The sequence below is a fragment of the Leptonychotes weddellii genome, chromosome 11 (genome assembly GCF_054177405.1).
Source record: "Leptonychotes weddellii isolate Sample4059 chromosome 11, ASM5417740v2, whole genome shotgun sequence".
Taxonomy (NCBI): domain Eukaryota; kingdom Metazoa; phylum Chordata; class Mammalia; order Carnivora; family Phocidae; genus Leptonychotes; species Leptonychotes weddellii.
In genome coordinates, this window is record NC_138379.1 from 92099966 (window position 1) to 92113701 (window position 13736).

At 42.6% G+C, this 13736-nt stretch overlaps 1 protein-coding gene across 1 annotated transcript in view; it reads right to left on the reverse strand.

Moving 5' to 3' along the window:
* GRIA4 (glutamate ionotropic receptor AMPA type subunit 4) overlaps window positions 1-13736 on the reverse strand; it is a 345999-nt gene that overhangs the window by 214207 nt on the left and 118056 nt on the right. The window contains exon 3 of the mRNA XM_081799577.1: window positions 1784-2023. Coding sequence (XP_081655703.1) covers window positions 1784-2023 — 240 coding nt within the window. The remainder of the gene's footprint in view (window positions 1-1783; window positions 2024-13736) is intronic.

The window sequence follows — 13736 nt, forward strand, 5'->3', positions numbered from 1 at the left end:
AAGTTTTCAACTCCCATGAGTAAAATACCAAGGAGTGTGATTGCTGGATCACATGGTGAGAGTGTAGTTTTGTAAGAAACCGCCGAATTGTCTTCCAGAGTGGCTGCACCATTTTGCATTCCTGCCAACAGTGAACGAGAGTTCCTGTTGCCCCACATTCTCATCAGCATTTGGTGCTGTCAGTCATCTGGATTTTGGCCATTCTAATAGATATGTAGTGCTATCTCATTGTTGTTTTCAGTTGTATTATGATTTAATTTTCAGTGTCCTCTTGCTTAAGGATTTTTCCAAAAGTTAGAAATGCACAGAATAAGAATTTCTCTAATCTAAAATATATTCTCCAGAATGCTTTGGATTATTAAATTGGAGAATGTTATCATGAGATATGGGTAGGTTCCCATATTTCCAAATGAGAATTATTGCATGCTGCAACCATGCAAAAAATACACTGATGATGTTAAATTTTCTGAACGTGTTACAGAAAGGGACATTTGCCAAGAATGCTAATGTAAGCAATGGACTACGACCACCACTGGTGTGACATCTTATGTGACATATACCATCTCTGAGTATAGGAAATTATGCTTTGGACTTTGGAAGGTAATCATATCTTCAAAAGATTTATCTTGCTTGTTTATTGTCTTATGTTTATTATCTTACCCATTCTACAGAAAGAATTCTATTCAAGGATATTCTTAAAATGTTGCCAGTTTCAACTTTTATCCCAACTTCTGGTCAGGGAGTTTCTTGCTGTTTATTTTGGACTATTGTATGTTGCTGCGATTCTAGTCACTGAATTTTAAAAAAAGAACTAAAGAAAGATTATGGGAACTTCTTAATTATGTCTCACACTGAGAAGTCAAAGTATCTCAAACACGTACACAAACAAATGGATTGTTAATAATCTAACATCCTTCACCTTGTTTTCCCAATGCATGAGTTGTATAGTATCACTTGTTACTCTTCACCGCCTTATAGATAAAGTGAAAGGTAGCCAGCAAGCAAAAGCCTTCCCACCAAATTCGTTCTGCACTGACAGGACGTTTCAAGTACTCAGAGTTTTACGTTTCAAACACGACATCTGAAACTAACGATGTACTATATGTTGGCTCACTGAATTAAAAAAAAAACAACTTCCACATTTCAAACTCAGTGCTATGGTTCAACCTGTTACTTTTTCTTTCTTTTTCTAAATCAGAGATATATAGATGCAGACATAAAAATCCACCTCTACTTTCTTTCTTTTTTTTTTTTTTAAAGATTTTATTTATTTATTTGAGAGAGAGAATGAGATAGAGAGAGCATGAGAGGGGGGAGGGTCAGAGGGAGAAGCAGGCTCCCCGCCGAGCCGGGAGCCCGACGCGGGACTCGATCCCGGGACTCCAGGATCACGACCTGAGCCGAAGGCAGTCGCTTAACCGACTGAGCCACCCAGGCGCCCCCACCTCTACTTTCTAAAGACCTCCCACGACATTAAGTCATCTGCACTTGAGGTGAAAGACTTACTTCCCGATTGTGCCTGAAATGTCACCACGGACATCGTCATAGGGTTATTTGCTCTCGGCTAAGTAACAGAGCATGGCTTGTTCGTGAATAACCCTGTGCAGCTGAAGCTTCTTTAATTACAAATTTTCACCCAGAGTCGAGATAAAGCTACTAACAACGTGCACGGACCACGATTCCAGGCACAGCGGGCTCGGAGCGGTTGCGCGCTCCCACACCGGCCGCAGGGCCCTCACGCGGGGCCAGAGCTCCGCCCGCGCGCTGCGCACGCGCGACCTACCGCGGTCCGTGTCGTACAGGAAGACGAAGCCGCTCCACTCGTAGTGGTCCAGCAGGCTCAGCAGCGCTCCGCGCAAGGACGGCCTCAGCTGCAGCACGAACTGGCTCTCCCCCTCGGTGGGGAAGCTGGGCGTGATGAGGGAGATGTGCAGGGCGCTGCAGAACGAGGTCAGGGTGTGTACGGACCTCTTGTCGTAGAGTCCGAAAATGGCAAAAACTCCTCTGGAGTACTGGGAACAGACTGCAGAAAAGAGAAAGAAACCACCGTCTTAGCGCGCTCTAAACTGCTGACGTCCACGTCCGCAGTCTGGGGCTAAAAGAAGTCTGCCTCATTGGCCCCTCACGGAACGGAACGTAAGGGAAGAAGTGAAGTGTGTGAGCAATTCCGTGATCAACTCCCAGAGCCCGGCCCGGGACGGCAGCCGCCGCACGCGCCCTTCCTCGAGGCGCCCGCTCGGACTTCCGGGGCAAGATGGCGCCGCCGGAAGGGCCCGCTCCCACCTCTCGCGCCGGGTCCGCGCCGGGTCCGCACCGAGCCGGGGAGCCCCTGCTCCCCAAGGGGGGGCCGAGGCCCGGGGAGCAGCGCCCGCACACACGCCGGGGGGGCCGCAGGGAGAGCGGGGAGAGAGGGGGCGCTGACCCCGGGAAGCCCCCCGTGGGCAAGAGCGCAGGCACCCGCCGCAGGGCCGGCGTCTGCGCTGGGGGCGCGGAAGGAAGCCGGGTGTGAAGGAGCCACCGGATCAGAGAGGCCTCAGCCCCGGAGCCCTGCCAAGCGGCGGGGGAGCTGCTGGAGCCGGTCCAGCGCCGGGGCTGGCGAGCGCCACTGTTGACACTGGCCTCCGCCTGGCGAGCGCATGGTGCTGACGGGAACAGGGCCCCGCGCGCCTCGGCCGGCCTGCCGCCTCGGCGAGCCCTGGCTCTAGCCCCAGATGCCCTCGGGCACAGGAAAAAAACGCGCAGTTTAAAAGAGCAACTAGAATACAAACGACCCAGCCTTAGAGCTCCATGAAAGCGGGAAGCTGCTGGAGCAACTCCGAGTCAGGGCGGCCGGCGAGCCGCACGCTCCGCGGCCCCCTGCCCCTGGGCCGGCGGAGCGGGGTCGGGCAGCCTAGCTGGCCTGGCACCTCGGCGCGCCCCGGCCCCAGCCCACGCCAGCCCCAGGCGTCCCACCAAGGTGGCCCCAGCGCGGCGCACGGCGCGACCCCCAGCCGGAGGGGTACGAGGAAACCCGTGCGCAGCGCTTGGGCTCCACACAGCCGGCCTGCGCGTGCTTCCGCCCGCCTGCCCCGCCAGGGCTCGCCCGGCCCCGAGCTCCTGGGGGGACACCCCGCTTCACCAGCTGGAGCTTCTGCTGTCCTCCCAGGTGGCGTCAGCGCAGAGAGCCCGGGCACCACCCCACCCGGGCCCGCTTCGCCCTCACCCATCCCACCGGGGACCCCCAGCGCGGAGTCTGCGCCAGGGATGACCATCCATGGGATCACTCCTTCAACTTTAGGAAGGCAGCTGTTCGCCCAACTCACTGAAACAAACAAAGTCGAGCAAAATGAGAAGACGGAGGACTATGATCCGGATGAAAGAACAAGACAAAACCCATAAAAAGAACTAAAATGAAACGGACATAACAATCTACCTAAATTTGTTACTTTGTGACTTTTTTGTTTTTTGCAGTGGCAGTTTAATTTCTTTTTTTTTTTCCCTCACAACCTTAGAGTTCTCTTGAACCATGTTTGAAAACAAGTTAAGGGTCTGGAAAATCACTACTGGCGTGCCCTCGGTGCCTAGTGGAGTTGTGACGAGCTGTGCAGCTTCCACGTAGGCTATGAAGTGAAGACAAAGCAATTTCAAAACCCAGTAGAACCAAGTCCTCTTGCAGTACGAGGACCTGCAGTGAACAGGTGCACAGCCCCCCGTCTGTCTTGTCTGTGCTCCTAGTTGTTGCAAGGACAATGAGGCAAATACATAAAGAGGAAAAAAACTCTTCTCAAGATTCTTGCCTAGCTTCATTTTGATCCCTCCTCTGGCATGACTGAATCCTATTCCAAACTTCGGTGACTTTTTCTAATTTACCTTTTTAAAGGATACAAACTTGCATTAAAAAAAATACTTTTTCTGTTTATGAAGGAAAGCATGACTGTTTGAATTCCATATTCTTATAGTTTACCACATATGGTGAAAGGTCCCATTTCTCCTTGGCTGATACAGCTAGTTTAAGAAATCTTTAGTTCTCTAAAATGTTGATGTTTTCTGATTTTGGTTACTACTTTTAATTGCTAATTTATTAAGAAGCCTAGAATATTGGATAATCTAGAAGTATTTATCTTAGGAGGAGTTCATTGTGATACAAAGAAATTAGATTTTGCTTTGTTGAAGCAGTAATAGGCTCTTGGAAAAAAATTAATTATCCTAATAACATTTATACCCATATTCTACAATATCTGGGTTTTAGGAAATTATGAGGCATAATTAAATAAGATAATAAAACCTGGCAGTGTTTCTTCTGTTCTTATTATGCCTCTGAAATTGGGGATAGAGTCTGAGCAACGTAATTATAGCAGAAGGTACCAATTAACAGAAAATGGATGTTATTGGTCTTTTGTAGACAATATGCTCTAAGAGATATAAGTTCTGGAAAAAGTAACAACTAAGGGACCAGCATCTATATTCAAATGGACAAGACTAGGATAGAGTAGACTTTAAAATATAGGGGAAAGACTTCCAACTTAGCAAACCAGTTCAAATCCTAGTGCTTTTACTTGTTAGCCAGGTAACCTTGGCTAAGTTAATCTTAATTGTCTCAATTGTAAATATTGGATAAAATAAGATAACGTATATAAAACTACGATCCTATACAGGAGATAATTAGTAAGTGGTAGATTTTTTTTTAAAGATTTTATTCATTTGAGAGCGAGAGATAGCGAGGGAGAGCATGAGCAGGGAGCAGAGGGAGAAGCAGACTCCCCCGCCCTGAGCAGGGAGCTTGATGCGGGGCTCGATCCCAGGACCCTGAGATCATGACCTGAGCCGAAGGCAGACGCTTAGCGACTGAGCCACCCAGACGCCCCGTAAGTAGTAGATTTTATTAAAAAGTTCCATGAAGGAAGAACATCCAATTCTAATTCTACGCTCGCCCAGGAACTACAATTTGATCACCTGAGTAAACTGACCAACCTGGAAGGCTTGTTCTGACGGTGTGACTGGCTGAAATTTTCTTGCAGGTATAAGAAACACCATGATAAGTATGCCTGGGTGGCTCAGTTAACCTTCGGCTCAGGTCATGATCCCAGGGTCCTAGGATTAAGTCCCATATCGGGCTCCTTGCTCAGTGGGGAGCCTGCTTCTCCCTCTGCCTCTGCTGCTCCCCTGCTTGTGCTCTCTCTTTCTCTCTCTCTGACAAATAAATAAATAAATAAAATCTTAAAAAAAAAAAGAAACACCATGATGTAACATTTGGGTATCTGGGGTTTCAATTCAATTCATTTCTATAACTTAAGAGACCTTTTCTGATAAATCAAGTTGCTGGATCAGCTGTTAACCTTGTGAATGTTCCACTAAGACTTGGATGTATTTATATAAGTGCTGTACATTTAGCGTATAACCAGGAGTCCTTTGGCTCCTTTGTAAAGTTTTCATATTGTCCTGTTCTCTCGATTTTCATGCAAATTGAGGGCCCACTCTCAATCTTTACTCAGTAAATAATCTGGTTCAAATAATTTTTATTTTACTTCATTGAAAAAAGAAGTTGAAGAACTTCAGAACTCAAATCTAAGATACTGGCTTTCAGTTTGGTGCTCAAAGTACACACAGATTTTAGTGGTTGTTCAAGAAACCGTTAAGCAAACAGCGGGCACCTGGGTGGGCACAGTCGGTTGGGTGTCCGACTCTGGCTTAAGCTCAGGTTGTGGGATAGAGCCCCTCATTGGGCTCCGGGCTCAGCAGGGAGTCTGCCAGGATTTTTCTCTCCCTCTCCCTTTACCCCTCCCCCCAGTGTGAGCATGCACACTCTCTCTCTTTAAAATAAATAAATCTTTAAAAAAGAAAAGAAAATGTAAACAAGTCATTTACTTTAAGATACTCATGCATATAATGAACATTTACATAACTCTTTGTTATGGCATTTTAAAACCATACCTTTGTCAAGTTTTGGTTTTCAAACTCCTTTTCTACAAACCCCACAAGTTCCCTAAGAGGACTTCATTAGCTTTGCAGAAGAACCTTTGATGAGACAGGAAAGGGTGACACCCCTTTTCCCCAAAAAGCCCAACAGCACTTCTGATCTCATCTATTTCAAATACTGAGCTACTGCCAACATCAAATTTTATGTGTAAATAGTATTACACTACTAAAAAAAAGCCAAAAACAACTAATATACTCTGTACAAAGTTCCTTGATTGATTTTTCCTTCCTAGTGTGCTGTTTTCAATGTAATCATTATGACTTTCCACTACTCTGGGGCTTGCTATAGCATTTAACTTAATTTATTCCATTTCTTCCTCAACAAACAGTATTTTCTGATATTTAATCATCTTCTGTCTGCTTTCGTTCATTTGCATCATCATAAATATCTATCTAACCGCTCTTTTTCACAGCCATTTGTCATTCTCCTTCTAATAAACTTATTTGGAAACTATAAGTCTTAGACTAATAACTTTGCTTTTGGCTGTATTTTGTCACTCACATTTTAGTTTCCACTTGCAAATGTCCAGCTTTAGTAGCACTCATTTGAATTTTTTTTTGGTCTATTTAATCTAGAATTACATGCTTGGCAAGTGAGGGTTACTGGGTTTCCTATGTATGTGGACAGATTGTCAGTCAAGTGTTCAATATTATTATCTCATTGTGATACCCTAGATAGTATTTTATTTAATCCAACAGATTCAAATTTTAAAATATAATTATTTCCATATTTAGTACTATAATCTGGCTTTGCAAACACTCAAATCAAAATTCACTTGGTTATTTCTATGACATCTATTGTTGCTTAGTGTACAGATAATTATTCAGACAATGGAACTTTTTAAACTAAGTGCATACACAAATAATGAAAGTAAAATAAGCTGAGTTTCAATGTGTTCATAAATGCATACATAAGAGGGGAGCAAACTGAATTTTAATGTAATGCTTAGTCACTAAATAGATGTGATGATATTAAATGAGTACATATTTTGGGATACAAACACTAATCAGGATAAGACTTCCAATGAAATAATCCAATCATAATTTTAGGCACATGTTCTATATTCTGCTTCACTAATGAGATCACTTAGATCATGTTATGTAAATAAACACATAATATAAACACATCGTAATAATCCATTCATCTTTTACCTTATGGTGTCAATTAATTAGATCTGTCTTTTCATCAGGTAGTCACCCCGTTCCATTCCAGATGCCAAGCCAAGTCAATTTGTCATATAATTTTTGATGATTTATAGCCCTCTATCGCATGTAAATCAAATGACGTGGTCTTAGCTCAGTGCTTCTCAAGTTGTGGGACATAAATCCAAGTGATATGCTGAATTTTGCCTGACCACCGCTGCGTGGGTAGGAAGAGCACAGGCCAGTGCTTCATCTGCTGCCCTTCCCTTTCTCGTGCCTCTGTAATCTTCCTCTGCTCCACAGGACGTCTGTAAACAAGCCCAGCTGTCCTTCATTTTATAAAACACGGAACCTTCTACACCTATCGCTTCTTACCCTCCTACACTTTCCCAGGCACTCGGTTGATGGGGTTTTCTACTTACACTGTTTTCCAACTCATTTCATTAGCCGCATCTACTTCCCAGCCACCAGAACCACTTTCATCAAGTGTGCTGATGACCAACTACATCCCAAATCCAACATCCTTAATCCCCCATCTTACTGGAGTTCTCTGCTGGGTTTGGAACTTTAGACATCTGCTGGGCTGCAAACCCACCCACTCCCTATTACCACTATGCCACTCCAGGTACTTCTGTTAACAATCAAGCCTTATGGGGGCACCTGGCTAGGTCAATCATGGAGCATGGGACTCTAAACCTCAGGGTCATGAATCCAAGCCCCATGTTGGGTGTGGAGCTTACCAAAAAAAAAAAAAAAAAAAAAATCCAGCCTTGTAGAAATTTGATTTTGCATGATTAAGCTATCCACTTTTCAACATCAATAGAACTGTTTCCTGGTTTGGGTAAACTGTATAAAGCAGTGTAGAAAGTGTCGGTGTTTGGTAATAAGAATGTATTGCAAAAAACAAAACAAAACAAAAAAACAGGTAGATTTGACACTACTACTCATTGTTTCATTCAATAAATGCTTACATACTGCCTTATTTTTCCAGTCATTGTGTTAGGCATTTCTAACAAAATACAATTAATATAGTGTTTTCCACTGAGAAGAGGTTCGCACTGTAAGTGGCCAGATACAGAATGATACTTCAAGATGGTGAATGGAGTGACAGGGAGAGGTTACGAGAAAACACGGAAGAGCCCCTAGCTCGGCCCACAGGCCACAGGGCAGGTGGACTGGAGGAAACGCTCCTTGCCTATGGAGGTTCGGTTTGAATAGTGAGTAAAAATGTAGAAACCAACAAGTAGGTTGCCAATATTTCTATTTCTGATTAAAGTTCATATTTAAACTACGTCAGAGACAAACAATATCTAGAAATGTTAGGGAAACAAATATATGCCAGTTGCTTGAATATTAATGTAGTGGTGGGGGGACAGAGTCACCCTATGGCATTTGGTTATTAGGTACTTAAAAAAGAAACTCACTAAAACATCAAAACTCTATGCTCTGTGCAAACATGTACTACAGAGATCCTGTCATTGGACACACCAACTTCTTTTTAAAAAATTTTTTTAGATTTTATTTATTTATTTGAAAGAGAGAAAGAAAGAGAGCTTGTGAGCTGGGCGGAGGGCAGAGGGAGAGGGAGAAACAGACTCCACGCCGAGCAGGGAGCCCGACTCGGGCTCCATCCTAGGACCCCAGGATCGTAACCTGAACCGAAAGCAGATGCTTAACTGACTGAGCCACCCAAATGCCCCTGGACATGCCAACTTCTAAGAGATAATCCTAGAATATAAGTAATATTAAATTCCCAATAATACATTTTTACGTTCATGATTCCAGCAACAATGGATTAGATACCAATAAGATGTGGTCTTCATTAATGATGTAATGCTAAATTTGTCTTCAAGGAAATGTGACTACAGAGTTTCAAGTGAGAAATCTCTATCATCCATCTATCCATCTATCATCTATCTATCTATCATCTATCTATCTATCATCTATCTATCTATCCATCTATCATCTATCTATCCATCTATCATCTATCTATCATCTATCTATCCATCTATCTATCATCTATCTATCCATCTATGTATCATCTATCTATCTGAGTGAGAGACAGAGAGAGGATAGGAGAAATTTGAGCATGTTTACTGGTTGAGGGAATGGACCCATCAGAGAGAGAGATAGGATACAGAAGAGAAAGGGGTACTAATTAAGGAAGGCCCCAGAAAGAATGTATAGGGCCGAGGGCACATACAAAGTTGGCCTTGAATGAGATGGGCAGGTGTGTGGAGGTACTTCATTCCACTGAGTTCACAGATTAAGAGATAAGCTAAGATGTGTGTAGGCTGGTAGTTTCCTACTAGCACTGATAGGAGAGGCAAGGTCGCAAGAGTGAGATTCGATAAAGCTGTCTAAAAGTGGCACAAGTGATAAATCATTGCAGGGGGAGGAGAGGAAGCTAGGAGCACACAAAATGTCTTATAAACTGCACGATGATGGTGAACCTTCCTACTTTAGCCACAACTACATCCAGTGTTACACATACAGCACCCGGTCCATGATAAGTGCCCTGTAAAACCTTACTGAGTGATGACAAGACAAAATGAAAGATTAAATGAATACTGACAGAAGACAGGGTATGAAAATATGAATTAGAGGTGGCAACAATTTAGAAATCCATGATTTCCTTCAGGCATAGCATGAGGAGAGTAACCAAAGGGAATAATAATGAGGAGTTTACAACTTTCCTCCTTGAAACCAAATCTTCTCTTGGCTTACCCAACAGCACACTTTCCTGTATTTCCTCTAATCTAAACGCTTGTTCTCAGTTTCCTGGCTTGCATCTCCATATATGACCAATCTTTAAATAATGAAAGAGCACTTTTTTCTACACTCTTTCTTTAGATAATGTCATCTATTTCTAGGACTTCAAATATCATTCATGTGCCAATAATTCCCTGATTAATATCTTCAGTTTTTTTCTTTACTATGAGTTCAGACTCAAACATCAATACATGACAGCTCCCTTTTGTTGTCTTTTTGGCACCTGAGACCCAGCTGGGCCAAAACAGGACCCTTCATTTTTCTACCAGAATCTTGTCTCTGTTTTCCCCCATCCCAATAAAAAGCATGACCATCTATGAAAATATTCTTGATTCTTACCTTCCTTCTATTCCCACATTGAAATCATGAGCAAATCTCAATGGTTTTACCTCCAAAATATCTAAAATATATCAAAATCTACTCACTCCTCTGTGTTCCCATTATGCTGTCATTGTCCTGCCCAGTCTACTGGTAAAGTCTCCAAACTATACTTCCTGTTCCCAGTTTTCTTCCTTTCTAATCATTCCCCACTCAGCAGAGAGTGTGGTAAGATGGCACCTCATCCCTACTTAAAGTCCCAGTGGCTTTTCATCTGGTTTAACTAATATCCACATGGCCCAATTGCTCTAATGATTTTGCCTTCACTAAACTCATCGACCATCTCCCGCTCGCCCAGTAGACTAAGCCAGACTCTCCCTTTTTGTGTTACTTAAATACACCTTCTCATCCACTTTAGGGCCTTGGCGCTAACGGCCCCCTCTGGCCTGACTGTCCCTTGGCTGCACCTCTCAGGGTTCCTGTCTCAGTGAAAATGTCAAATCCTCCAAGAGCCCCTCCCTGACTCCTCTAGCAAATGAGGTTCCCACATCTCCAGTCACTCTCTTCCACGTGACCTTGTTTTATTTTGTGCTTAGCCCTTACCACTATTTGAAATTACCTTACTTATTTGATGACTTATTTATCTTTTCTCCAGGACGACATGAGTTCTGCAAGAAGAGGGAATCTGATTGCCTTTACAATGATGCAACCTCAGGCTCTGGAACAGGCATATGGAAAGTGCTCCGTGAATGTTTGTTGAATGAACGAAATCATGGTTTCTGGTAAAGGCAATAAGGAAAGAGGAGAGACCAGGAGAGTGTGGAATAACTGGCCGAAAGCCACAAAAATCTACTTTCCTGTTGCTGAGTTGACTCTGGAAGTTAAGTGTTCCTTGCCCCCCACCCCGCGGTCTCCAGGTGCATCCTATCTCCCTTTTTGACTGTGCATCCACTCACCATTTGTTTTTAACTAAAGCTTAGTTCTGAAAACTGCCAGCTATTATGACATAGACATTTCATGATTCGTTATAAGGAAAACAATTATAATCTTAACTATGTATTAATTTTTTTAACAATTTAACATTTGGGTAATGAGACCATTCTCTCACCATTGACAAAAACATCTATATTTTATGCTTTTATCAGGGTGATGTTCTACGATCATTTCTACACACTTAATTCTGACTTAGCTGGAATATGGTGAGGCGAGGGGTCCCTCCAGCACAGCGGAACCCAAGCTGTGTGTGAAATGCTCCCCCACCTCCCACCACACAGCAGTCTGGTCCTCGACTGTCCTGGTATTGTTGTCATCCTGTATTTACCTAATTTCTACCTATTATTTTTTAGAATCCTGCCATTTATCTTTATTCGAAAAGAAATCTTGTCATGTGTCTGGATTTTTAAAATAATGTCTCTTAAAATGCCAACAGTCTATTGGAAAACTTTACAAAGTCAGGACATACTAGTTAAGCATCTTCCCTCTTTCTCTGATTATTTGATGTGAAAATGACGAGCTCCTCATATTAGGATTTGAAAAGGCTCAATCAGATGGTGGATAGAGCATGCTGGGCCCAGAATTCATTAATTTATGCCCTTAAAGCATTATCATAGATTATTAATATGAAAAAGCTGATTTTCTTAGACTTGTAAGCAGTGGTTAGCTAGAGTACATAAAGTTACTGAAGCTAATCACTATAAATGACAAGTTGAAATGCAAATAACACAAAGATATTTCACTTTAATTCTATCACATTAAGTACTTCCACTTTCTCAGATGTCTTCTCTGAAGATGCTTCTGGACAATGCTGTCAAAGACCACAATGAGATATAATCACTTGCACAGCCTTCACATGCTCCCCTTCAGCTTTATGACATCTCAGCTAGAAAGCATATTTCAATTCTAAATTAAACTAATTGAGAGCTCAGTAAAAATATACAGGCTTGTTTGCACATTTCTTTCCAGAGTCAGGCCATCATAATGGAAACACATGGCTCATTTTGCTTCCAAGGCCTATAAAGGAATAAGCAGAGGGCTATTTGCAACACTCAGCACAAGAAGCAAGACTGCATTCTGTAACAATGGCTGCCCAAGCCATTATCCGGGTGCTGCGAAGAGCATATGATTCTTTTATACTCCTAATATATAACCATAAGGACTCCAACAAGTAAGTCTTTAGAAGGAAAGAAGTTGAGAGGAGAGGAAAAAACAAAATTCTAAAGAGCACGTAAACCGTAACAGGTGTGTTTGGTTCTTCACTTGTCATCTTCCAGCCACGAAGAAGACTACGGGGACCAAGGCACCCAGTGATATACTGTTCCACATTCAAGGATTTGGAACATGGTTTCACCTTTAAGTGGCTCCTTAATGGAAACATTCGATTCATCATCTATATTTTGTACTATGTAACTGAGAGGCATAATTGCAGCAGAGTTCTTTGCATGCTTGAGAAACTTCTTCAAGGGTCTAAATAATATGTTGAAACTTTTCTTCATCAGAAGAGACACAGCTGTCTTCTTGAAAATCATTTAAATACATCATGGAAGTGGATAATCTCAATTAAAAATGGAATGGAATAATATTTGACAGACATTGAAGTGGGGTTCAGAAACAACTGTTCTCATGGATATGGTGCTCCCCAAAGAGAATAACTGAAGTGTCATTCCTTGTTCTGGGTGCAGAATTTGTGACGTGTATTTAACATCTGTCTGTTCTACCAGGACATAATGGCAAGGACTGAGTGCTTCTGTCATCTGTTGTTCCCTCTCCAGCATTCAGCATAACACTTGGCACATAGTTGGTGGTCAACAAATATTTGCTGAATGAATAGCCAAATGAAGAGAGGCAAAGAGGAGTCGTGTGTGAAAGGTATTTGAGATCTGTGAAGACATTTGGCCTAATCTTTTAAGTGGAACAGCGATGGAAAGCAAATCTAACATGTAAAATTGTGTTTTGATAAAAGATAACAATGCTTCATTGTATTTAAATGGCACGATTTAGCATAGTGAATTTACATATTTGGAATTCACAGCTTACATGCTTTTAATGGGACTACGTGCTCTGTGCTTTAGGCTAAAGCTCCGTACCCAAATGCTCCAGTGTCACATCCAGAGCATGAAGGAGTCATCCAGGCAGCTAGCTGGGGACGGGGATGGGAAGAAAACCAGCAACTATTAAGTACCTACTGTGTGTCTGGTTCTGCAATAGTCATTTTGTATGCATTATCTCACTCAAACTTCATGACAGTCCTATAAGGTAGGTATTATTCTCCTCATTTTTCTTTTTCATTATTAAAGATGAAATTTGGTGAAGTTATGCAACTTGTATAAGTTTATACATCTAAGTGGGGAAAGGGCAATTTTTAACACAAGTCTGATTCCAAAGTTGATACTCATTCTACTCTACCCCTCGAAAAGAAAATGATTGGTTAAACATTTCTTCCATCTTGCTCTGCTGTCCTCAGAGCAAGGACATTTGGGCCATTACACCTCGATTGCTACTGGAAGAGGCAATATAAGAATATTGTCCACTTCATGGAAATAGGAGGTCTT